The sequence below is a fragment of the Hemiscyllium ocellatum genome, chromosome 16, assembly GCF_020745735.1.
Source record: "Hemiscyllium ocellatum isolate sHemOce1 chromosome 16, sHemOce1.pat.X.cur, whole genome shotgun sequence".
NCBI lineage: Eukaryota > Metazoa > Chordata > Chondrichthyes > Orectolobiformes > Hemiscylliidae > Hemiscyllium > Hemiscyllium ocellatum.
The window spans coordinates 14,348,844-14,375,805 of NC_083416.1; the positions used below are offsets into that span (position 1 = coordinate 14,348,844).

Sequence of the window (26,962 nt, forward strand, 5' to 3'; positions counted from 1 at the left end):
ACCATTCAATCGCGGCCGATTAAGTTTTTCAACCCCATTCTCCTGCCTTCTCCTGTAATCCTTGATTCCCCTTTTCAGTCAAGAACCTATCTATCTCAGTCTTAAATACACTCAATGACCTGGCTTCCACAGCCTTCTGTGGCATGGAATTCTGTAGATTTACCACCTTCTGGCTGAAGAAGTTTCTCCTTAGCTCTGTTCTAAAAGGTCTTCCCTTTACTCTAAGGCTGTGCTTCTGGTCCTAGTCTCTCCTATTATTGGAAACATCTTTCCAAACTCCAGTCCATCCAGGGTATTCAGTATTCTGTAAGTTTCAATTAGATACCCCCTTAACTCAACCAGGTATCGACCCAGAGTTTATTTGAGAAGGGTCACGGACTAGTAGCAAATGTACAGAAAGGCTTGTGATGCCTTTATATTCTGGTTGTATTGGGATATCCTTTGCAATTGTGTTTTCCATTATTTATGGATAATTCAGCCATAAAGTGTTTTTGAATGGCATCATTTCTAAAAAATTCCGTACTGTGAAATGTGCAATTTGAACAAAAAGTGTGACATTAGCAGAAGCAAAACAATGGATTAATGATGTGGACAATAGCTAGAGAATAAATAACGAACTAACGAAGGGCAATTATACACAACTGTAATGAACTGAAATGAAGTTAAATAGTGGAGTACTTCCCAAAAAGATAGAAAAGAAGAATTCTTTCACATCAATAACAAGGCCATTCATTAAATCAACTACATTTATCAACTTTAAAGCCGGAAATTTTGTCCTGAGGCTCTTAAAATGCTCAAATATTATTGAATTTGATCTTTTGTAGGCTGAAGCAACAATGAAATCTTACAAACAATAAATAAGTAAGTAATCTGTTTTTGGAGATAAACCCATAGGACTGTGAAAAGTTCCTTTCTCCTTTTTGCCCATTCTAAGAGGAGGAATAACACGGAAGTATTAAAACTATAGAGTAGCAATATCAGCATTAAACTGCAATCTAATAATAAAAGGGGATTATATATGATTACATTCCAAAATTTTACAGACAGGAGATTTAAGGGATAATGATCTAGACATTACTTTCTCCTCTCTTCCAGCAAGAACATGTTTTTATAACAATAAAGATACTTGTGATCATACATGATCCAAAAAACAGTGGATTTTGCACTAGAACATTCTAGCAAAAGGCAAGAGGTTATTTAACTGTTACATCCAGGCCATAGTAAGGATTGTTGCCTGTTTGGTTAACCAATCTAATTAGTCCCATTGCCCTTATTTTTCATATAACCTGGATATTTCAAGAACCGTGAGCAGCACAGTGGGTGGGCAGCACAGTGGCTCAGTGGTTAGCACTGCAGCCTCACAGTGCCAGGAACCCAGGTTCGATTCCTGCCTTGGGTGACTGTCTGTGTGGCGTTTGTACATTCTCCCCATGTCTGCATGGGTTTCCTCCGGGTGCTCTGGTTTCCTCCCACAGTCCAAAGATGTGCAGGTCAGGTGGATTGGCCTTGCTAAATTACCCATAGTGTTAGGTGCATTAGTCAGAGGGAAGTGGGTTACTCTTCGGAGGGTCGGTGTGGACTTGTTGAGCTGAAGGGCCTGTTTCCACACTGTAGGGAATCTAATCTAATCAAAATGCTGGAGAAACTTAACAGGACTGGAAGCATCTTTGGGGAGAGAAACAACATTAACATTTCAAATTTAGTACAACACTTCTTCACTCAGAGTCCTTGGATCTCAATTGTCATTTGAATCGGACAGCCCAGAAATAAAAGGTCCCACCCAACTAGTGTTTATACAGTAGGCGAGTATCCTCACATTCTTCTCCATCTAACCTGGGGACACAATGGCCTGCTGGTCTTAATGCTAGAATGTTAGTCCAGGGACACAGGTTCAAATTCTGCCAAAGCAAATGATGGAATTTGAATTCAATAAAAATTTCTAGAATTCAGAATGTACTGATGAATATGAAACCATTGACAATTGTTGGAAAAGCCCAACCAAATTACTCATGTCCTTTAGGGAAGGAAATCTGCAATCCTCACCTGGTTTGGCATATGTCTGACTCCAGACCCACAATCCTCAATTGCCCTCGGAAATGGCCGAGCAATTATATGAATTGCTATCAAGTTTTAACAAAGAAATGAAACTGTATGGACTGCCTGGCAGTCCTCGGCACCAGAAAAGACGATGACAGAAATAGTCCTGTCAAGCCTGCAGAGTCCTCCTTATTAATATCTGAGGGCTTGTGCCAAAATGGAGAAAGGTATCTCACAGGCTAATCAAGCAACAGCCTGTCATAGCCAAACTCATGGAATCACATCTTACAGACAATGTCCCAAATACCAACGTCGCCAAATGCTGAATATGTCCTGTCCACGTAATATATAGATGGGAGGGAGTTGCCCTGGAGCCCTCAATACTGACTCGGAACACCATGAAATCTCATGGCTTCAGGTTGAACAGAGGCAAGGAAACTTCCTACTGATTGTCACATACTTCCCTCCCTTGGCTGATGAATCCGTACTCTAACATGTTGAACAACACTTGGAGGAAGCAGTGAGGGTGAAAAGAGTACAAAATGTACTCTGGATAAGATACTTGCCCCATGTCCACCATCAAGAGTGGTTCGGCAGCAGCACTACCGATCAAGTTGGTTAGGTTCTAAAGGATATAGCTGCTAGGCTTGGTCTGCAGGGAACCAACAAAAGGGAAAAACATGCTTAAGCTCATTCTGAACAGTCTGCCGGTTGTATCTGTCCGTGAGTGCTTGTAAGAATGACAATTTCACAGTTCTTGTGGAGACAAAGTCCCAGCTTCACATTGAGAATACCCTCTATTATGTTGTGTGGCACTATCACTGTGCTAAATGAGGCATACTTGGGACAAACCTAACAACTCAAGACTAGACATCCATGAGACACTGTGGGCCATCAGCAGCAGCATAATTGTACTTATAGCACAATCTGCAACCTCATGGTCTGGCATGCCCCCACACAACTATCGCCATCTAGCCAGGGGTTTAGAACATGCAAAACATAGAACATTACAGCGCAGTACAGGCCCTTCGGCCCTCTATGTTGCACTGACCTGTGAACCAATCTGAAGCCCATCTAACCTGCACTGTTCCATTCTCATCCATATGCCTATCCAATACCCATTTAAATGCCCTTAAAGTTCCACACCGCTACTACTTCCTGAGTAAAGAAACTACCTCTGATGTCTGTCACCCCTTAATTTAAAGCTATGTCCCCTCGTGCTCACCATTGCCATTGAGGAAAAAGGCTCTCACTGTCCACCCTATCTAACCCTCTGATTATCTTCTATGTCTCAATTAAGTCACCTCTCAACCTTCTTCTTGCAGATGGAAGCAGCCTCAACTTCCTCAGCTTTTCCTCGTAAGACCTTCCCTCCATACCAGGCAACATCCTAGTAAACTCCATCTGAACTCTTTCCAAAGCTTCCACATCCTGCCTATAATGCAGTGACCAGAACTGTATGCAATACTCCAAATGTGGCCGCACCAGAGTTTTGTACAGCTGCAGCACAATCTCATGGTTCTGAAATTCAATCCCTCTCCCAGTAAAAGTTAACATATCAACCTGGGTGGCAACTTCCAAGAATTAAAAAAATACGCAATCCACATAACCTTCTCATTGAGGGCTTCCAAAATCAGGGTCGTGAGCTCAGAGGGAAGCAAAGGTAGCCATTCAGCTGCAAGGCCCCTTTAAATCCTTATTTTCTTTTAATGGTTGACATGCTGAACTGACCAATCTTTGAGATTTAATTCCTGCAGCTAAAAAGAGAAAGTTTTAATTAACTCTTGATGGAAGGAGCAATAGGGTATAAATTGTTGTAAATGACTCCAGAGGAACTGGCTCTGACTGGAAACGAAGCAGGAATGAATTTGATGTAATCCACCCAGAGAGAAACTGATGGACTCAAATCAACAATCACTTATCAAATTTTACTCTTGGTAAAGACAATTTCCAACCATTAATGGCTTTTGTTCTTTAGTAATGTGAAAGGGGTAGTAATTGGTAGGTCAGAAATAAAAACAGAGATTGCCGGAAAAGCTCATCAGGGCTGGCAGCATCTATGGAGAGAAATCAGAATCAATCCGTTATTTCATTTTTATTTAGTAATTAGTATGTGTTGCCCCAGTTTCTATGGATTTCAGTTGGGCACAAGCTACCCATCTTCCTGATTTATATTTTAGTGCATTCACCCAGAGCTATCTCTCACTTTCTTTAATTGTAATTTTGTGATTTCCAGGTCTGCATTGTACAGAAGAAAGACTCAAAGAAGATGTACGCCATGAAGTACATGAACAAGCAGCAGTGTGTAGAGCGGAATGAAGTGCGGAATGTATTTAAAGAGTTGCAGGTTATGCAGGGTCTGGAGCATCCATTTCTTGTCAATTTATGGTAAATTCTGCTAATTGTAAGATGCATTTAATTGTCTTTTGATGAATTTCATAATAGTTGATCCATTGGTAAGAATCACCCCCTGAGTTTTGTGTTACTGACTAATGCTTTGATACAATCTACAATACTAGTCTTTACGCATCTTACTTCTATAAATACTATTGACTCCGTCTGTATTCCATATATCCTGTCTGCCTATTTGGATTCTAAAGATCATATTTACCTGTCTATCCTGTATATCCTATTGACCAATCTTTATTTGTTTATTGTTGTTTACTCTGTGTCTCATATTTACCTATCCCTATGTTATAGATAGGGAGGTATTGTGGCACAGTTTTAACCTTGCTATCTCTGGGCTAGAAATTCCAGTTTCAAACCCAAGACCAGAACTTGTTCACAATGGAAAATGTATTTGTAACATGGTCAAACATGCTGATTATCAGACTTTAAAGCTCATAGTATCATGTCGGGCAGTAAGAGCAGGAGAGACTCTTGGTCAGCCATCCTTTAGAAGGCAGTGGAAAATCATTGCAGTAATTGCCTGGTCCATTGTCTAACTCTCCAATGAAGACACGTATGGCATAGATACCATTTTCTTATCCCTTAATTGTATTCTGAATTGCTGAATTGCATGCATGAATTCCAAATTCTGAAACATGTTTTTTAACCATTCCAGATACTGGCAAATAAATGCCAATGCAATATCACACTGCATAGCACTAAAAAAGCAAATTTAAAGATAAACGGCATAAGAAAAAACATGTATATTTTATATATTTCGTATATCTTAGTGTGTATATATAACAAAGGAAATAGATAGAAAGTCTTCATTTGATGCGAAAGGTTCTGATGCAGTAAAAATTGATTTTCCAAACTCGGTAACATGCCAATTATAATGTCTTATTTTATTTCATGTGAAATTTTATTGGCTTCTTATTTGATGTGTAATTCTGATGTTCAATAATCCAAATTCTATTTAGGCAAGAAAGTGTAGTATCAGTTCCAGGAGGGGGTTTCACATCATTTTGACTTCGCAGTGGCTCCACTTGGGAACCTTCTCAGCTGCATGTTTAATGCTAGCAGATACTTAATAGGACAGTTGGCAAATTGATAATAAAATTTGCATACAAATAAGCAGAGATTTTAGTGTTATCATCTTTGGTAAGCTGCACAGATCTGATTTACTCACCTTGAATAGCTCTCAGCTGATATTAGCCTTAATTTGGTATATGAGGTACAATATTAGAATGGAATAATTTTGAAGTACTGTACTTAGCTACACATTACCCCATGGTGGAGGTGGGTACTGCAGATGCTAGAGATTAGAGTCAAGATTAGAGTGATGTTGGAAAATCCCAGCAGGTCAGGCAGTATCTGAGGAGCAGGAAAATCGATGTTTCGGGCAAAAGCCCTTCATCAGGAATGAGGCCTCATTCCTGATGAAGGGCTTTTGCCCGAAACATGGAATTTCCTGCTCCTCGAATGCTGCCTGACCTGCTGTGCTTTTCCAGCACCACTCTAATCTTGACTACAATTTACCCATGGTAATTCTCCATCCTCTCTGCAACCAGACTTAATTTTGTCCTGCACCCTTTACTCTTCTGGTTAATACTTATTTATCACCATTTCCTCATCTGATCTCTCTCATCTCCCTTCTTTCTCCTCATTCCCAAGAGCATCACCTTCCTTTTTTCTCCCTCCCAAGTCTATCTCCTTTTCCTGTACCTCCTTTCCAGGTTGTCTCTAACTCTAGCCACCTGCTTCATAGGACTCCTCTATCTGTCTCATTCCAAAGATAGCATTGGCTACAACATTAGATATTAAATTGGCTGAGTGATAGGAAACAGAGAGTAATGATCAATGGATATTTTTTAGGCTGAGAAAGATTTGTACTTGAGTTATCTAGAGGTCAGTATTGGGGCCATTGCTTTTTTTGATACATATTAATGATTGGATCTCGGTGTGCCAGGTAAAGTTTCAATGTCAGCAGATGACGCACAATTTGGAACAATTGCAAAATGTGAGGAGGAAAGTGTGGTGCTCAAAAGACATTGATAGATTGGTGAAATGGTGGCATATGAAGTTCAGTGCTGAGAAGTGTGAAGTGATAGAGTCATAGAGTCGTAGAGATGTACAGCATGGAAACAGACCCTTCGGTCTAACCCATCCACGCTGACCAGATATCCCAACCCAAACTAGTCCCACCTGCCAGCACCCCACCCTCCAAATCCTTCCTATTCATACACCCATCCAAATGCCTCTTAAATGTTGCAATTGTACCAGTCTCCATCACTTTCTCTGACAGCTCATTCCATACACGTACCACCCTCTGTGTGAAAAAATTGCCCCTTAGGTCTCTTTTATATCTTTCCCCTCTCACCCTAAACCTATATCCTCTAGTTCTGGACTCGCCAACCCCAGGGAAAATACTTTATCTATTTATCCTACCCATACCCTTCATGATTTTGTAAACCTCTATAAGGTCACCCCTCAGCCTCCAATGCTCCAAGGAAAATAGCCCCAGCCTGTTCAGCCTCTCCCTATAGCTCAAATCCTCCAACCCTGATATCATCCTTGTAAATCTTTTCTGAACCCTTTCAAGTTTCACAACATCTTTCCAATGGGAAAGAGACTAGAATTGCACACAAAATTCCAACAGTGCCCAACCAATGTCCTGCACAGCCGCAACATGAGCTCCCAACTCCTGTACTCAATACTCTGACCAATAAAAGAAAGCATACCAAACACCTTCTTCACTGTCCTATCTACCTGCTACTCCACTTTCAAGGAGTTATGAACCTGCACTCCAAGGTCTCTTTGCTCAGCAGCACTCCCTAGGACCTTACCATTAAATGCATAAGTCCTACTAAGATTTGTTTTCCCAAAATGCAGCACCTCGCATTTATCTGAATTAAACTCTATCTGCCACTTCTCAGCCCATTGGCCCAGCTGATCAAGATCCTGTTGTAATCTGAGGTAACCTTCTTCGCTGTCCACTCCACCTCCAATTTTGGTGTCATCTGCAAACTCACTAACTGTACCTCTTATGCTCGCATCCCAATCATTTATATAAATCACAAAATGTAAAGGACCCAGCACTCCATGTGGCACTCCATTGGTCCTTGTGGCACTCCATTGGTCACAGGCCTCCAGTCTGAAAAACAACCCTTCACCACCACCCTCTGTCTTCTACCTTTGAACCAGTTCTGTATCCAAATGGCTAGTTCTCCCTGTATTCCATGAGATCTAACCTTGCTAACCATTCTCCCATGGGGAACCTTGTCAAATGCTTGACTGAAGTCCATATAGATCACATTTACTGCTCTGCCCTCATCAATCCTCTTTGTTACTTCCTCAAAAAAACTTAATCAAGTTTGTGAGACATGATTTCCCATGCGCAAAGCTATGTTGACTATGCCTAATCAGTCCTTGGCTTTCCAAATACATGTACATCCTGTCCCTCAGGATTCCCTCCAACAACTTGCCCACCACCAACGTCAGGCTCACTGGTCTATAGTTCCCTGGCTTGTCCTTACCACCCTTATTAAGCCAAACTCCAGTCTTCCGGCACCTCACCTGTGACTATCGATGATACACATATCTCAGCAAGAGGCCCAGCAATTACTTCTCTAGCTTCCCACAGAGTTCTAAGGTACACCTGATCAGGTTCTGGGGATTTATCCACCTTTATGCGTTTCAACACATCCAGCACTTCCTCCTCTAATCTGGACATTTTGCAAGATGTCATCATCTATTTCCCTACAGCCTATATCTTCCATATCCTATTCCACAGTAAATACTGATGCAAAGTACTTGTTTAGTATCTCCCCCACTTTCTGCAGCTCCACACAAAGGCTGCCTTGCTGATCTTTGAGGGGCCCTATTCTCTCCCTAGTTATCCTTTTGTCCTTAATATATTTGTAAAAACCCTTTGGATTCTCCTTAATTCTATTTGCCAAAGCTATCTCATTTCCCCTTTTTTGCCCTCCTGATTTCCCTCTGAAGTATACTCCTACTGCCTTGATACTCTTCTAAGGATTCACTCGATCTATCCTGTCTATACCTGACATATGCTTCCTTCTTTTTCTTAACCAAGCCCTCAATTTCTTTAGTCATTCAGTATTCCCTATACCTACCAGCCTTCCCTTTCACCCTGATAGGAATATACTTTCTCTGGATTCTCGTTATCTCATTCCTGAAGGCTTCCCATTTTCCAGCCATCCCTTTACCTGCAAACATCTGCCCCCAATCAGCTTTTGAAAGTTCTTGCCTAATACCGTCAAAATTGGCCTTTCTCCAGTTTAGAACTTTGGGATATGCTTTGGGAAGAACATTGAAAAACAATATAAAATCGGGAGTAAAATTCTAATGCCAAATTTGTGTGCAGTTCATTGAAGGAAGCTGGACAAACAGAAAGAGCAGTTAATAAACCACACAGTGTACTTGGCCTTATTAATAGGTGCGTAGAATACAAGTACAAGGAGGTGATGTTTAACTTGTTCAAGAAGCTTGTTAAACCTCAGCTGAAGTAATTGTGCACAGTTGTTGTGTCGCCATAGTCTTACCAGACCATAGGGCTACTTTCCTATTAGAGGAAAGCAACTGGTGGTGATTTAACCTGAGGGCCACCAGACCTCAGGTGAGGGAAGAGGTTGAGAAAGAAATACATTCATGGGGTAACCTCAAAGCATTGATGGAAATTGAACCCATGCTTTTGGCATCACACTGCTCTGCAAACTAATGACCCAGCCAACTGAACTAAACCAATTCCCTGCACAGCTGTGGGCAACACATTATAGGAAAGATGTGAATGCATTTGGAGAGAGTGCGGAACTGGACTACGAGAATGATTCCAGGAATGAGGAACTTCATTTATGAGGGTAGATTGAAGAAGTTGGGATTGTTCTATCCTGAGAGAAGGAAGCTGAGTGGAGATTTGGTAAAGGTTTTCAAAATCATAAGCCAGCTAAAAAGAGTAGATTGGGAGAATCTGTTCCTACTCCTAAAAGGAACAAGACAGCATAAATTTAAATTGACCTACAAAAGAAGCAAGGGTGAAGTGAGCAAAAATCTTAGCGAGTAGTTCGAGGTAAGGAATGCACTTTCATTACTCCTCTGAAAGCCTTTACTTTGGATTGAATTGCATTGGGACAGGTTACTGTGGAATGAATAAAAATCAAGTAATAATGAATTTCAGTGGTCTCCTTTGTTCAGAACAGGCTGAGGTAGCCATCTTGTCCACTGGTCTTTTGTGTTGGCTTGGCTGAATGTTCATACAATGCAAAAATTAGTACATCCCAAGAGGATGATGTCAGCTGGACATTTCCAGAAGTCGTCAACCTATTCCATTCTGTGTTTGATGGTAGCCATTTTTAAATTCCAGTAAGAGTCCATTTCAAGAAAATGTAAGGAAGACAATATAATTTTTACAGAACAGTTTAAGATCTCTCTTCTTATCCTCTGAGCATTACACCTGAATGCTTAATTATTTTATGGATCTCAATGCATACAGCTCAAGATGGTTGTTGGAACCCAAATCAAGAAATATTTTTCTGAGGATCAAGAACATGCTGAGGTATATAGATATGTTGGCAAACTATGATCTCTCCTTTCTAACCAGCATAGCAATGCTTCAGCTACAGGCTTAGGAGTACTATTTTTCCAGGAGCAACCAGATAGCTGTTGCAAGTTGGTCTCTTAATCAAACCTGTCCATAAGGTTGGTGCTGCTATTGCCTGGCACATTGACCTCTATATTACAGAGGCTGAGCACCAACTCTTGGACACCTCCTTCTCTCTTCCCCGGACCATGATTCCATCATTGACCATCCAGCTATTGTGTCCACAAAGGTCATTAACCTCATCTCATCTTGGGATCTCTCCTACACAGCTTCTGATGGCACAGTCTCCCAACTTCATACAGTCCACATTTACCTTTCTCCCAAGAACCACAAACAGGACTACCTAACAGGCCCTTTGTTTCAGCCTGTTCCTGCCCTACAGAACTTATTTCTTTCTATCTTGAGTTGATTTTTCTTTCCCCTTGCCCAGCCCCTTCCCTCTTCCAGCCACAATTTGTCTGATATTTTATATACATTTCAAAACTTCCTGTTTGCAGACACTAGCCACCTCCTTTTTTTTCCATGGACAGGCAATCCCTCCACATGTCCATGCCCCCTCAGGAAGGTCATAGAGCACTCTCTTCCTTTGAGAGAAAGCCTGAACTGCCCACATCCATCACCACCTACGTCCGCTTGGTCAAGATTGAGGCCAGTGAGGCTCAGTGCAAGCTACTTTATAGCCTCAGGACTCAACACCGAGATTAACAATTTCAGAATGTGAACATCCTTCTCCATGTTCATCACCTACAACCCTAATTCCTATTTTGTATGCACAATACAACCAACCCATTTTCAACCATTTCCACTTCTTGTTCACACCCTCCTCAGCATTTATCTCTTTCTTGGCTTCTCATAGAGTCATAGAGATGTACAGCATGGAACAGACCCTTCGGTCCAAATCGTCCATGCTGACCAGATATCCTAAATTACTCCAGTCCCATTTGCCAGCACTTGGCCTATATCCCTCTGAACCCTTCCTATTCATGTACCCATGCAGATGCCTTTTAAATGTAGTAATTGTACCAGCTTCCACCACTTCCTCTGACAGCCCATTTCATGCACACACCACTCTTTACATGCAAAAGTTGCCCCTTAAGTCCCTTTTATATGTTACACCTCTGACCCCAAACCTATGCCCCCTAGTTCTGGACCCTCCCACCCCAGGGAAAAGACCTTGTCTATTTATCCTATCCATGCCCTTCATGATTTTATAAACCTCTATAAGGTCACCCCTCAGCCTCTGATGCTCCAGGAAAAAAGCCCCAGCCTATTCAGCCTCTCCCTATAGTTCAAATCCTCCAATCATGGCAACATCCTTGTACATCTTTTCTGAACCCTTTCAAGTTTCATAACATCCTTCTGGTAGGAGGGAGACCAGAAATGCACACAAATTTCCAACAGTGGCCTAACCAATGTCCTGTACAACTGCAGCATGACTTAGCAACTCCTAAACTCAATGCTCTGACCAATAAAGGAAAGCATACTAAATGCCTTCTTCACTATCCTATCTACTTGAAACTCGTCAGGGCAAATGCAATATAATTTGGATAAATGTGAGGTTATCCGCTTTGGTCGCAAAAACAGGAAAGCAGATTATTATCTGAATGGTGGCAGTTTATGAAAAAATAAAACCTGGGTGTTATGGTGGATCAGCTGCTGAAGGTTGGCATGCAGTGAGGAAAGCTAATGGCACCAAGCCTTCATAGAGAGAGGATTTGAATATCGGAGTGGGGATGTCTTGCTGCAGTTGTACAGGGCCTTGGTGAGGCCATACCTTGAGTATCGTGTGAAACTTTGCTCTCCTAGTCTAAGAGAAAGTGAGGACTGTAGATGCTGGAGATCAGAGGAAGTCTGAGGAAGAACGTGCTTGCTATTGAGTCCATCAAAGTTTCACCAGACTGATTCCTGGGATGGCAGTGCTGGAAAACAAGGAAAGACTGGATCATCTGGGCTTGTACTCGCTGGAATTTAGAAGATTAAGGGGGCTCTCATGGAACCATATAAAATCCTAATGGAACTGGACAGGCTAGGTGCGGGAAAAATGTTCCCATTGTTGGGGATGTCCAGAATGAGAGATCACAACCTAAGTATAAGGGGTAGAGAACGGAGATGAGAAAGGATTTCTTCACTCAGAATTATGAGCCTGTACAATTCTCTCCCACAAGAAGCTGTTGGGGCCAGTTCGTTAGATATATTTAAGAGGGAGCTGGACATGGCCCTTGCAACTAAAGGGATCAAGGAATATGGAAAGAAAGCAAGAGTGAGATACTAAAATTACATGGTCAGCCATGTTCATATTAAATGGTGGTGCAGGCCCATAGAGCCTATTGGCTAACTCCTCCACCTATTTTCTATGTTTCTATGTAATCTCTCTCTTTACCTCGCTTCTGTTTTCTCTCTCTCTCTGGGCACTGCCTCCAAGTACTCTATTCATTCCTCAGTTATCAGCATTATTACCAACCTTGCTCAGCTATTTTGTGTACGGATGAAGAATCACTGTACTTAACATGTTCACTCTGTTTTCCTCTATAGATGTTGTCAGTTCTGCTGAGATTTTCCAGCACTTATTGCTTTTTTAATCAGAAAACTCTTTTGAACACAGAGATCAGTTTATTTTGGTTTCCAAATGAGATTTATCAAAAAGGTGATATTTTAAAACTGAAATGATTGACTCAAAATAAATGAACCTCAATAGACCTGTTTGTGCATCCCACAAAAACAATGCTGACACACATGTCAGAATTTTACAAACTATTGGTCTTTTTTGCATGCTTGTACACGCACACAACCACAGGCAACTCCTTTAAGCTTTGACTGTGCCTCCAGCAATCCATCTGTGTAAGGTTCAATAACATCACTAGATTAACAAAGCAGTGAAATAAAAATCCATTCTAATAGACTTAGCCTGTGCAAAGGTATACTTTCTGTCTAACTTCACAAAGGGACAATAAGTCCAAGGACTAAACTAACTTGCTGTAACTTACTTTTATAGTGTTTTCCCTCATTGTTTTTCTTTATCACTGCTGGGATCTTGTCTAAGTTAAATTATGTCATGAAATCATACAGCATAGAAGGAGAGTTGTTTGTCCTATTGTGCCTGTGTTGACTGTCTGAAAACAACTGTCCAATTAATTCCACTTCCCTGCTCTTTTCCAATAGATCTGTAACTTTGTTCCTATTTTAAGAAGCCATACAACAGCCTTTAAGACAATGTATTCCAGATCACAATGACTCATTCTACAAAAAAAGAGTTCTCCTTATTTCCCAAATGATTCTTTCACCAGTTATCGTTAGTCTACGTCCTCTGGTTAACAGTCCTCCTGCCAGTGGAAACCGTTTCTTCCTGTCCATTCTATCAATGGCTTTCATCATTTGAACACCTCTTAAATTTCCTCTCAACCTTTTCTGCTCAAAACAGAATAATCCAAATTTCTCCTATGTCTCCTGGCAAATGAAGTCCTTCATTTCTGGTCTCACTAAAGTCAATCAGCATTGGACTTTCTTATATTATATCATGCAACACCCCCCCCCCCCCCCCCCCCCCCCCCGCCCCCGACAGTTGACTTTGAAAGTTCTCTCTGGTACTTTTAAATTCACGGGGTGTAAATCCTACGTAGCATAGATCAGGCTGACAGTGTGTGGGGTGTCAGTGGGAGGCACGATAAATATGCATGTTTGAGCTTAATTTGCATTAACTAATGATGTTTGTGGAAAGATGTTAAATCTAGTAAGATAACTGATTGTCATGGGCCTGGAGAGGCATCTTAAAGGGAAATCATGGGGACTGGAACAGAGCAGTAGTTTGCAGGAGCAGGGTCAAACTTTCAGCATTCATTGCAGCAAGGAGATGAAATAATGGAAGTCATTAAAAATTAAAACTTTCGGGAGACTGGTCACCTCCTGAACTGCATCACCCATGACTTTGTTGACAGATGAAGGAAGTTATGCCCATCATAACATCATCTCAGCATCTTGAAAGGTTGAAATAATTCTTCCTTCAAGACTGCTGAGACTTTGTTTCGTTGGGTTTAGCTTTGTACAAGAACTTGAATTGCATTTAGCTGCTAAGTTATAGCATGCCTGAATTTAATAAAAGAGACCCCAAACCAAATTAGTAAATTTGCAGACCACACTAAGCTCAGTACAGTTGTGGAGAGTGACAAAGGATGTTATAGGTGACAGAGAGACATAGATAAGCTGCAGAGCTGGGCTGAGAGGTGGCAAATGGAGTTTAATGCAGAAAAGTGTGAGGTGATTCATTGTGGAAAGAGTAACGGGAATGCAGATTACAGGGCGGATGGTAAGATTCTTGGTAGTGTAGATGAGCATGTACATAGATCCATGTAGTGTCCATGTATACAGATCCCTCAAAGTACCCACCCAGGTTGATAGGGCTGTTAAGAATGCATGTGATGTGTTAGCTTTTATTGGTAGAGGGATCAGTTTCAGAACCATGAGGTCATGCTGCAGCTGTATAAAACTCTGGCGTGGCCGCATTTGGAGTGCAGTTCGGTCAATATAGGAAAGATGTGGAAGCTTTGGAAAGGGTTCAGAAGAGATTTACTAGGATGTTGCCTGGTGTGGAGGGAAGGTCTTATGAGGAAAGGTTGAGGGGCTTGAGGCAGTTTTCATTAGAGAAAAGAAGGTTGGGAGGTGACTTAATTGAGATATATAAGATAATCAGAAGGTTAAACAATGAGAGCCTTTTTTTGAGAGTGGTTCTGGATTGCACAAGGGGGCAGAGTTTCAAATTGAGAGGTGACAGATTTAGGATAGATGTCAGAGATTGTTTATTTACTCAGAGTATAGTGGGGCATGGTACGCATTGCCTGCAACAGTTGTAGACACGCCAACTTTACGGGCATTTAAATGGTCATTGGATAGGCATATGGACAAGAATGGAATAGTGTAGGTTAGATGGGCTTCAGATTGGTTTCACAGGGCAGAGTAACATCGAGCCTCTACTGTGCTGTAGTGTTCTCTGTTCTATGTTCTATAAACCGTGAGTCCAACAGAGGGACTGATGGCAGAAAGAGAGAGATGACAGGTAAGTTTTTGTTAGTAATAGTCAGCGAATACTATATAGTCACCAGTAGGCTAGCTTTTTTTTGGTTCTGGATTTTCATTGATTCAAACTTCACTTCCTACTATGGTAATGTCCACAAACCACGAGCCTGGGCCTTTGAATTACTAGGAGAAAGTGAGGGCGGCAGATGCTGGAAATCAGAGTCGAAAGTGTGGCGCTGGAAAAGCACAGCAGGTCAGGCAGCATTTGAGGAGCAGGAGAATTGACATTTCGGGCATAAACCCTTCATCAGGAATGATGAATTACTTTGAATTACTAGTCGGTGCCAATAACAATGTTGTTACATCACCATTTGCCCTCTCTTTAAAGCATGTTATAGTTATAGTTATAGGAACATAAGACATAGGAGCAGAAATTAGGCCATTCAGCCCATTGAATCTGCTCCACCATTCAATCATGGCTGATAAGTTTCTCAACTCCATTCTCCCGCTTTCCACCTTTGATCCCCTTGACAATCAAGAATCTACCTATGTCCTTCTTAAACATGCTCAGTGACCTGGCCTCCACAGCCTTCTGTGGCAGTGAATTCCACAAATTCACCACCCTTTGGCTAAAGACTTTTCTCCTTATCTCTGTTCTAAAAGGTCTTCCCTTTCCTCTAAAGCTGTGCCCTCAAGCCCTAGTCTCTTCTAACAATGGAATCATCTTCCCAACATCCACTCTGTCCAGACCATTCAGTGTTCTGTAAGTTTCAATTCGATCCCCCCTCATCCTTCTAAACTCCCGTCGAGTGTGCACCCAGAGTTCTCAAATGTTCCTTATACAGTTAAGCTTTTCATTCCTGGGACCATTCTTGAGAGAAAGGGTCATTTTTTTCTGTAATAATTGAAAGCATTCCATTTGTTTTGATGACAACGATGGGACAAGTGTGAAAACTCCCCTACATTGCAAAATTTCATTTCTATATTCCTTTTTTCTTCCACGTATCTTACATGTTTCCTTTCAAAATTGCCAATACTGCTTCTCTGGTCAATCTGTTCTTTATCTGAACTTGTTCAAGTTTGTTAAAGCAAACTTGTTTGTTCCATTTCCCTAATCTGAGCTTGACTCCTTGTCTCTGCATAGCATTTGCACAATGGAAGCTTATTATCATTTTTTAATGGACCCCTCAAACAGGAGAGCTCAATTTATGGTACTGAAACTTGTTATTGAAGACAATTGCTCCACCACATTTCAGTGTTTCCTTGATTGCTGACTGAATATTTATATGAGGTCAAATGTTGCTTCAATTTAAGAACAGGAAGGTCAAAATCATCATTTTCAGTCCTCACTGTAAATTACAATTCCATGCTAACAATTCGACCCTTCTCACCGCTTCCTCCTCCAGATGAACCAGACCATACTAAACCTTGCTATTCTACTTGGCCCTGTGCTTAGTTTCAAAGCTCATATTTTGTCCAATGCCAAAACTATCTACTTACATCTCTGCCACTGTGCCCATCTCTACTCCCCATCTCAGTTCTTTGGTTGATGAAACATTCTTCATCATTTTTTACTTCTGGACTCAATTATTTTAATGTCTTTTTTTCTACTCTTGCAAGCTAGAAGGGCTAGATTTCTGTGGAATTGGGCTGATGCTGAATGTCTTTAGAAATGAACGGTCAGGACCAGATTCCTGTAATTGCCTCCCCATTCATACAGCTGGCAATTTTCAATGTATGGATTAAGAGTGTGAGTAGTAAGTCCACATCTCCCACTTCAACTTGACTGGTTACATTATTGGAGTCAGTATCTCATACCCCAGTGCAATATTTATGGTTGGGCAAACTTTTCTTAGACTCACAGTTCACAATCCCTCAGAGGATTCATTAACTATAGGTGGAATTTGGAAACCTTTTGAAAATTATGTTTTTAATGTCCTGCCCAATGCCACTTTAATGACCTCATACCACCTCCTTGACCTGTTACCACTTCATCCGCACTCGGTTCAGTGTGTGATTTGCTCAGAATCAATGAGCTATCTAATAACAATGGCAAGTTATGAAAGGCAGATTGAAGGAAGACATCCATTCAGAAATCTGCTTTGAAAGAAACTTGCTCTTGTAACTACAAAGTACTAATCAGGCATAGCTAAGAATCCAACAATAACAGAAACTTTAGTCAGTTGTCCCATTTTAACATGTGAGCAAAGCACTCTGCTGAACAAATCTATTTGTGAATCTTGGAACTTAGTCAAGCATTCAACCTGAGGCCTCCTAGAAAAATAAATGTCTGAACATCTGCTCTGTTGAAATGGTTCCCATGTGGCCTAATGTTTCTGGCTCGAGCTTCCTATTTCTAAAATAAGATCCAGGTTGAGAAAGTTGTCATGACACAATGGCTTTAACTGTACCAAATGTGCATCTCCTCATCAGGCCCTTGGTGAACGCTACGTTGCTCCAAAGAAAGTTCACTATCCAACAAGCAGCAGAAACTGTGCTGGTGTAAACTCCTCTATGATTTGCTTTGAAGACCTTTTTAAGTAAGGGATGCGTTTCACTGCCAGTTCATCCTAAAATATTTATACTAAATGATTGGGATCAGCTGAATTAACACAGACTGAAAACAAAACTTGAGATTTTGTCAGCCTTTGTAGCTAAGGTACTGATTGGATGAGCATAATGAACCACAGGGCCTTTAATATATAAAATTAAAACCATGTCTGAACATAATTCATGCATGAAATACAGTGTGTGAAAAGATACCTAGTGTTGCTCACTGTCATTAGTAGTAAACTGGCTAGAGAATTTATTCTGATTTGTAGCTAGATCTGCAGTAATGCTGTGTTCCAAATTCTTGTCTTTGCGTGCCAAGAAATCACAGCAGCTGAGATAATTAATTCAATTACACTTAAGGCATAATTTTCATGTGTGAGTATGCTTATGCAATAATTTAAGATCATATTGAATGGAATGAAAATCATTCACATAATCTCTTCTCAAACTATATGTGTAGCACCTAAATTGCCAACAATTTAATTTCCCATTGTAATGGAAAACTAAGGTGGTAGGTTAGGGTCGTAATGAGTATTTGAAACAGATTTTAAGTAAAACAAAACAATACTATGACAGTTATCTAATTCGAAAGAGCTGAAAAAACATCTGCAATAGAATTCAAATTAAAAAGATCAATGCTAACAGATGAGGTGCATCACTGCTGCTGTGCTGATGTGACCTTGAAAAATGGCACCTATAGAAAGCAACTGACGTGATACAGATAAATAACTAAATGTAGAAGAATGTTTCCTAAATGCCTTTGGGAATGTGGAGCAATTTCACAAAGCACCCCCTCAGAATATTAAACAAATCGTAGATTAAGTAAAGATGAACTGAAGAATGGAAAAAAACAATGTCAACTAATTTCAAAATCCATTCCATGGTCTTTTTAACACTGCCAGTTGTCAGACATGCCATTTTAAGAACCCACTGATTCAGTTATACAGGAATGGGAGTAGGCCATTGAGCCTATTCCACCATTCAATGAGTTCATGACTGGTCTGTGACCGAACTCCATTTAATTCCCTTTGGCCATTCTCCCTTAGTACCTTTGCATGACAAAAGTATATCTGTCTCAGATTTAAAACTAACAACTAATGTAGCATTCACTAATGTTTGTGAAATAGAATTGCAAGCACCTATTATGCTTTATGCTTAGAATTGTTGCCTCACATCTCTCCTGAACAATCTGCTCCTCATTCTCAGACTATGTATCCTAGTTCTAGAAACCCAAATAGTGGAAATAATTTATTTATCCTGTCTTTTCCAGTTAATATTTTGAAGACTCTGACCTGATCACTCCTTGTCTCTAGAATTTAGAAGACTAATGTAGCAGCTCAGTGAACCAATTCCTTCTTTTGTAATGAAATGCGTTTAGTTCATTCATCCATCAATCACCATAATAATACACCAATTGATACGCACTGCAATTGTTGGCAATGGCCTTGTCATACAATATAATTGGAAGATTAATGACTTACTATAGATCAGATTCCCTATAGTGTGGAAACAGGCCCTTCGGCCCAACAGGTCCACACCGACCCTCTGAAGAGTAACCCACCCTGTCCCATTTCCCTCTGGCTAATGCACCTAACACTGTGGGCAATTTAGCATGGCCAATTCACCTGACCTGTACATCTTTGGACCTGTGGGAGGAAACTGGAGCACCCAGAAGAAACCCACGCAGACACAGGGAGAATGTACAAACTCCACACAGACAGTCGCCCAAGGCTGGAATCAAACCTGGGACCCTGGTGCTCAGTGGTTAATTAGGATCAGCCCTTGTTTTATGTTGTGATCCAAGCTTGCAAGGAGTATTAAAAGGAAGGTTCTTGGAGTGTTACCATTATATACTATATTATTTGTTGATGGGCAGGTGGAGTCTTGACTGAAAAGCTCAAGAAGGAAGGCAGAGCAGAAAAAGGATCAGGAGTACACAAAATGACCTCATGAGCTTGCTATGGCATTCCATATAATCATGACTGATCTTCAACTTCTTTCCTGCCCATTCCTTCAACTCACGAGAGTCTAAAATCATTCTATTGCAATCTTAAATATATTCAATATTAGAGCTTTGATAACGTCCATGATAGAGAATTTCAAAGACTCTTAATCTTTGGGTTTGAAACATTTCTCCATATTTTGGTTCTTAGTGTTTAATATCTTATCCTAAGGCTGTGGTCTCATGTAGTAGATTACCCAGCTATTGGGGGCAATCTTTGTGTCTACCCTTCAGAAATTTGCATGTTTCAATGAGATGATTTCTCACAGGTGACTGACTGTGTGGAGTTTGCACATTCTCCCCGTGTCTGCGTGGGTGTCCTCCAGTTAGGTGAATTGGCCATGCTAAATTACCCATAGTGTTAGGTGAAGGGGTAAATGTAGGAGAAGGGTCTGGGTGGGTTGCGCTTCGGTGGGTCGGTGTGGACTTGTTGGACCGTAAGCCTGTTTCCATACTGTAAGTAATCTAATCTAAGAATATTGACCTGATTTACTGAGCCTCTAATTTTTACAAAACATTCTCATCCCACAAACTAATCTGCTGAAACCTGGCTGTGCTGTCTCCAAGTAAAGGTAACAAGTCATTCTTAGCATGTTTTGAGAAGATTTGTAGCTCAGGTTGAGGTTTTGGATGTAGGTTTGCTCGCTGAGCTGGAAGGTTCATTTCTAGACATTTCATTACTTTACTAGGTAACATCTTAAGTGGACCTCATGAGAAGCAATGCTGAAAATTCCTGCTTTCAAAGAAAGCCAAACATATAAATAGAAAGCAGGAATTTTCAGCATTGCTTCACATGAGGTCCACTGAAGATGTTACCTAGTAAGGTAACGAAACATCTAGAAATGAACCTTTCAGCTCAGTGAGCAAACCTATATCCATAAGTCATTCTGCGAAAATGTATGGTTCGTCAGCACAAATTGGCTATAACGCAATTGACAAATTGTGGATGTAGATTGGATAATGCAAACTTTCTACTGAATGGGTTTAGCGATTTTCTATTAGCGATCTTCTACATCGCGGTTTTTGGTAGCATTATTTTCTACAACACGATGTTGCAGAGGAACACAACTGTCACATTATAGCAGAACGACCTGTATCCTTCCTTGGCTATGGAATCTGCAAATGCGCTCAGTGCTCCAAATGCAAATATTTTCCAAAATACTCGTGATTCATAAACCAAGTAGACAATCAGGTAAAATTCAGTACTTAACATTGGATTTATTTTACTGATTTTTTTTTTGTCCTGATAGTGTGTATGTGAATACAGTGTTCCAAATGTTATGGTTCTGCATTAAAAGGTACTACATATTCACTACCACCAGCCACTCCTATAGAACAAACTTCGTCTTCACAGTGAAGGGTATCTTTACCACCCAAAAGCTAATCAAACAATTGCGTAGCATAGGAATTGTAAAGTGAACTTCTTTGTCCTGTAATCATGCACATGTTTCCTCTTGCATTCTCCTGTCTTTACAGAAATCTGACATGAAAGCATTCTACTGAGACAAAACACAATTATCAACCAGCAATTTGATTTATTTTGCATAGAATATGTGAATGATAGAGATGTTTTCCCAGTATGAGATTTTTGTTTCTTATTCCATTTTATAACATGAGATACCAGACCATGCATTCCAATGGACTTGGGTGGATGAGGATATGGAGGGTACATTTACAAGCCAGCAGACCCACAACTAACTGACAACAGCCTCTTCTCTCTCAGGCCATAAGTTTTCCATACCAAAGACATGAGTCTCATGGCTTCTTTAACACATTGTGTCTCCCGTTGCTTTAGATTATCACTCTTTTCTGCGTGCAGATGGAAATAGACAAAGAGTGATCTCTGACTCCTGATTTTTTGTGTAATGTAATTGGTTTGCTGAGCTGCCATTCAATGTCCTTAACAAATTTTCTCTCCTCCCTCTGGTTTCCAAGTCCCTGTCATTTGTATTGTTTTATTAGCTGAGCTAATTGGTAGAAAAGGTAGGGGAAAAACTCATTCTAACTCTAGACAATAAATCTGCAATGAGATACCTTCAAAGAATTACCAGTGGTTTAAAGTTAATGCATAATATGATGGCTTTTCTGGTAATAAATTGAACAAACAACCATTAAATACTGCACGTTATCCAAGTGCTTACTTAATTTGTGAGTCATGAAAGATAAATAAATATATAAATAAAGTATTGGAGTTTGGATTTCTAATAGTTGATTATTTATATGAAGAGTTTCCTTTTGAGAAAAAGGTCAGAGAATCTTCTAGAATAGTGATCTAATCCAGTACGTGGCCGAGAGCAGTTGACTGCACACCCCTGTGATGTTAATGGCAAGTTGTTTATTGGATATTTTAATCAACCCGTTCAAACGTGTTTGATACATTTCTGGAGCAGGTGAGACCAATATTGTCTCTAAACTGCACAGCAACTCCAAGATTCCGTGTGCAACAATCAGCACTGGCAAGCCATTTGCAGCATTGACTTGTGGTCCCATAAGTCGCTGCCAAACTCAGACGTTGGGTGCTATTGTAGCGGAAAAAAGATTAGCGGGAATGCTGGGTGGACATTTGGACCCAGATCTCTGGTTCAGAAGTAGGGACACCATCACTACATGACAAGAGGTGAGGGAACAATCAGGAAAGGCGGTTATACTGTTGTATTCTTGACAAATGTAATAAACACATAAAGCTTTGTTTTCAGTTGGGATGAATCTAGGATGAGCAGGTTTTAAAAAAAACTTCAAAAAGCAAGTTTTCCAGTTCAGAAGACACCAGTGCTGACTTTAGAAGCAAGTTTAGTTTCTTTTTCCGAGAAGAAGGATTCAGGGCAGTTTAGGAGTAAAGTTACCTCAGCAAAGGATTTAGTTTGTGAAACTTCTAAACCAGGAGAGTTTGGTAAGAAAACTTCAGGTTACTAGAATTGGAAGAATTTAGGCTCTCAATTTTGTAGAAAATTTCACAGTGCAAGGCCAAGAAAATTTCAAGAGTCAGTTTAAAAAAAACTTTAAAAATTCGAGACATGGGATATAATTTCTTTAGAGTTGAGTCTCTGTAACTGCATGTCACTAAATGGGTTGAAACTTTGTTTTACTGTGTGTTTTAGATCTTGCAACTGTCTTCCATATGAAGATAGCTTTTTAAAAAATATTTTAAAGCGAGTCTGTCTGTGATTAACCACTTTAAGTTAACCAACTTTTAAAAAAAGCATATGATTTACCAAGCCAAATTTCATTCTGGAATCTGACTTGTCCAGTAGTACTATCAGGTGGGATCATAAAACAAGCAATTGTCAATCAGTATCACTTTAGTTCTTTGTTTAAAAGCATTTTGGGACTGTACAAAGTCACACTATACAGAAGTAATGGCAGAGTTTGCATTGATGCAATAATTTCTAACAGCATCATTATGTCCTGAGTATTTTGCAGCCAGTTAATTACTTTGGAAGCTGAGCTAAGCACTATAAAGTCAACTGGGAACATGTGTTGATCAAAGTTCAGTTTGATCTTGATATAAATATCTTACCCAATACAAAATTGGGCCAAATTGCTCATTAGTTTAATCACTGCAGCATCGAGTTGAATCTGTTTCAAGAATATTTTTCACTTTGAATATAAAATTACAAAAGATTTGCAGCATAGAGACAGACTATTTAACTCAATTGATCTGTACCTTCTGTGAGAACTCTTCATCCAACAATAACAACACAGCATTCTATTTCTTTCTTCATTTATTTATCTAACATTCACTTAAAGGCCTCTTTGATGTTGCTTCCAGTACTTTGAGTAGAAAGTTCTACATTACCACTGCTCTTGAGGTAGAGATATCGTTTCTGGAATTCTCAATTGAATTTAGTAGTGACAGTCTTATATTAATGTAATTCCTAGTTTTATATTCCCTTTTATACAGGAAACATTTTCCCAAATTCTCTCATCACCTGAGCTCCCCCCACCCCCCAGCCTCGATCCTTCCTGATACATATAATCTCTGAGTTTTGCTGTTATCCTTGCAAATATCCCTATGCATCTTTCCCCCTGCCTCTATAACATTTTGCTGATTTGGAGACCAAAATTGTGTGCGCTTGTCACCATTTGGTCTTTTTAAAGGTGGCCATAATTTGTCTTTTAGATTTAGTCAGATGTGGATTAAAGATTTGGTAAAGCTCATTAATAATCTTGGCTCACCTCTGTCTTTCAGGTATTCATTTCAAGATGAGGAAGATATGTTCATGGTAGTGGACCTCCTCCTGGGCGGAGACCTTCGTTACCATTTACAACAGAATGTTCACTTTAAGGAGGAAACAGTGAAACATTATATTTGTGAGCTGGCTCTGGCATTGGATTATCTGCAGAGCAGACACATCATTCACAGGTCAGTCACCTAATACCGTACTGGAACAATTCTAATGATAACTGAACCATTATCCCTGGTACTGTGAAATCCCCTTTAGATATGGTAACTCTGGTTACTGTTACACAGTTTGAAAAGTTACACTCCAGGAAGGTGTAGTTGAAATATACTACCTTGTTTGGCACCTGCTGCTATAGGGGTATTATTGGTAGAGTGGAAAATTATCTTTAATTATCAATAGATCTACTGAATTAGTTGCTAGCGAGAACCTGAAGTTCATCGGGAAAGGGGCTGATTCTCAAATTTTCTTGTCACCAGTAATGTCACTTTACATGCATTCTGTTCTCAATTAAGCATTTTTTGTTATGTTGATTGAATGACAGTGTCCCTTTATCTCACTAAGTAACAAGGCTGGAATGCCAATTCACTCTCACTTGGATTCTTTCTTAAAACTTACTTATTAATATTTGTACAGTACTTTAGCTATCTTTGTTTTGTCTGGATGTGTTGAGTCTAGAAATTACAGAAAGCAACAATGCAAATGCAAATAACCCTGCTATTTTAAAGCAAATGGTAGCCATCTTGAATAATAACCTCATTTAAGCTAATGAGAGAATGACAGTGGCGGAGTGGGGAGCAAGATGGTTGGAGCTGGTGGTGTTCCCATGTCATTGCTGTCCTTATTTAAGGTGGTAGAGGTAGCGGTTTGGTCCTCAAGTATTGAATGGGGTTTAACTACAAGTAGGTGTAGGATTGGATCATATGGTTCATCGAGCTTGCTCTTGCAATGATTAAGGCCGATCTTGGCTTCAACTCCATTTTCCCCCTGTTCTCCATATTCCTTGAGAGACCAAGTATCTGTTTGTCCAGTCTTAAATATATTCAATGAAAGAACATCCATAACCTTCTGAGGTAGAGAATTCTAAATTTTCAAAATGCTTGGAATGCAAAAATCTTTCCTGATCTTCATGCTAAGTGATTAACCCCTTACCTAAGACTGCACCTATATTTAATATTCAACAAGCACAAACCATCACTGTTTGCCCTGTTGAGTCCCTTCATAATGTTGTATGTTTTATTAGGATCTCTTCTCATTCTTCTAAACTCCAGAGAATTGAGAACCAGAATTTACTTGGCCTGTCATAAAGGGACAGCCCTCTCAATCCATGCACCAATTTGGTGAATCTTTGCTGTATTGTGTAAATATATCATTCCCTAAATATGCAGACCAAAACAGGATGCAGTATTGCAGATGTGGTCTCGCCAAAGTCCTGTGCAATTGCAGTAAGATTTCTTTTGAATTGTAATCCAATCTCCTTGTGAAAAATAGCAACAAGCCATTGCCTTCCTAATTCCTTGCTGTGCCTGTATAGTAACTTACTTTAAATACCACTTTTTCCTGACTGCTAACAGTTCTGGTGAAGAATCACCAGACTCAAAATGTTAACTCTGCTCTCTGTCTACAGAGGCTGCCAGACCTGCTGAGTTTCTCCATCAATATATGTTTTTGTTTCAGTTCTCCAGCATGCAAAGTTTTTCCTTTGTTTCATGCTAACTTATTTTATTCCTTATTATGAGGAATCACTTTGAACATCAACATTTACAAGTTTCATACATTTTTAAATTCCTTTCTTAATGATCAAAATGAAAAACGTCACACTTCTCAGTTATACTCCATCTGCTAGCGTGTTGCCCATCTATTACCCTGAGATTGAAAAGCTAGAAAGCTACTGGGAGGGCAGAGTTTTGTAACATCGTGCTAATATTGCATCTATATTACTTTACTGTCTTGGAATTTAGTTGTGGATAATGTTTGCTGATTAGTAAACAGCTCCTTGTGTACTCACTGGATAAGTCTATCTTTCAATCACTGTTTAATCTGTGTTTATTAAATATTTTACGCATGTAATGTCTAGTTTCCTTTGTCTGCATACCTTACAATATCCCTGTCTTACTTTGCATTGATTAGTTTCAAGTTTTTCTTTCTTGTTTGCTTGCTTGTGTTTTGTCCAGTTTTTTTTCTCACACCCCTGTTGTTCCTGAGTTGTTTTCCTGCTGTGTCTGATTCTCACACTTGAAAAATCTTTATCCTTCATTCACTCTTAATAGGCTGTACTGTTGGCTAATTGGTAAACCTCATTCAGCAGCCTCTTTCTTTTCATTCTCATGCTCTCTCTCATGATTTTTGCTTTTTGTCTGTCCTCTCTCTACTCACTTTTGCTTTCTGGGCTTCCTGCTTTGTCTGTTTTTCTGTATGTATGCTTGTCTATCTGTCTCTCAGTCCCTCATCTCTTTTACCTCTCAATTTCACTGTTCACTCTCATTTTGTGTTCTCACTGACTCAAGTTGTATTTCTTAATTATGTTGCTGAATCCTTGTCTCCTCCAGTGCTCAGATTTTATATTTGAATTTAGTTGCTATTTTATAAACTTGATTTCCCTTTCCCTCTGTCAGATTTACTGCTAATTCTGTTTCTCCAGTTCCCTCTTCCTGCTTCCCTCTCTGTCATTCCCCTCTCTCCTATTCCTCTCTGTCTCTTTTCCAAATAGTTGTTTTTAGACTTGTTGATTGTTTCTTATGATGAAACATACTTGCTTTTACTGCTGCCATTGTCTCTTTTCAAAACAATCTTTAATTAAAAGTTAGGCACCTCATGTTCTTGGATTTTGTGTTCCCGTTTGTTTTGAGGCAAATTGACGTGAAAATAATAGAGAATAATGTTGAGAATGAATAGTTAAATTGGGTCACAGTGACAGCTCGGCAGAGTTGAGCAGGGCAGAGAATGAGAAATTTGTTACCATCATATGACTGTAGGTTTATTTATAATGCAATCAACATGGGTCTGCAGTGCAAGTCCTTCACAGCCATGTTGACACTCGATCCATGCCAGACACAATTGCCCTCTTCAGAAACATTCCTTCAGAAACCTCGATGTTATGCAATCAGACTGACCAGTAGTTCATCAAACCTGAAACACTGTGGCCCAGGGTTTTCTGGAGTAGTCCACCTTGTG

The 26,962-nt window shown here is 40.0% G+C and overlaps 1 protein-coding gene across 2 annotated transcripts in view; it reads left to right on the forward strand.

The window, feature by feature from the left end:
* Positions 1 to 26,962, forward strand: part of LOC132823148 (serine/threonine-protein kinase 32A-like) — a 290,383-nt gene that overhangs the window by 91,944 nt on the left and 171,477 nt on the right. For both annotated transcript variants that reach the window (XM_060836715.1, XM_060836716.1), the window contains exons 3-4: positions 4,274 to 4,425; positions 23,797 to 23,970. In XM_060836715.1, the coding sequence (XP_060692698.1) occupies positions 4,274 to 4,425; positions 23,797 to 23,970 (326 nt within the window). The remainder of the gene's footprint in view (positions 1 to 4,273; positions 4,426 to 23,796; positions 23,971 to 26,962) is intronic.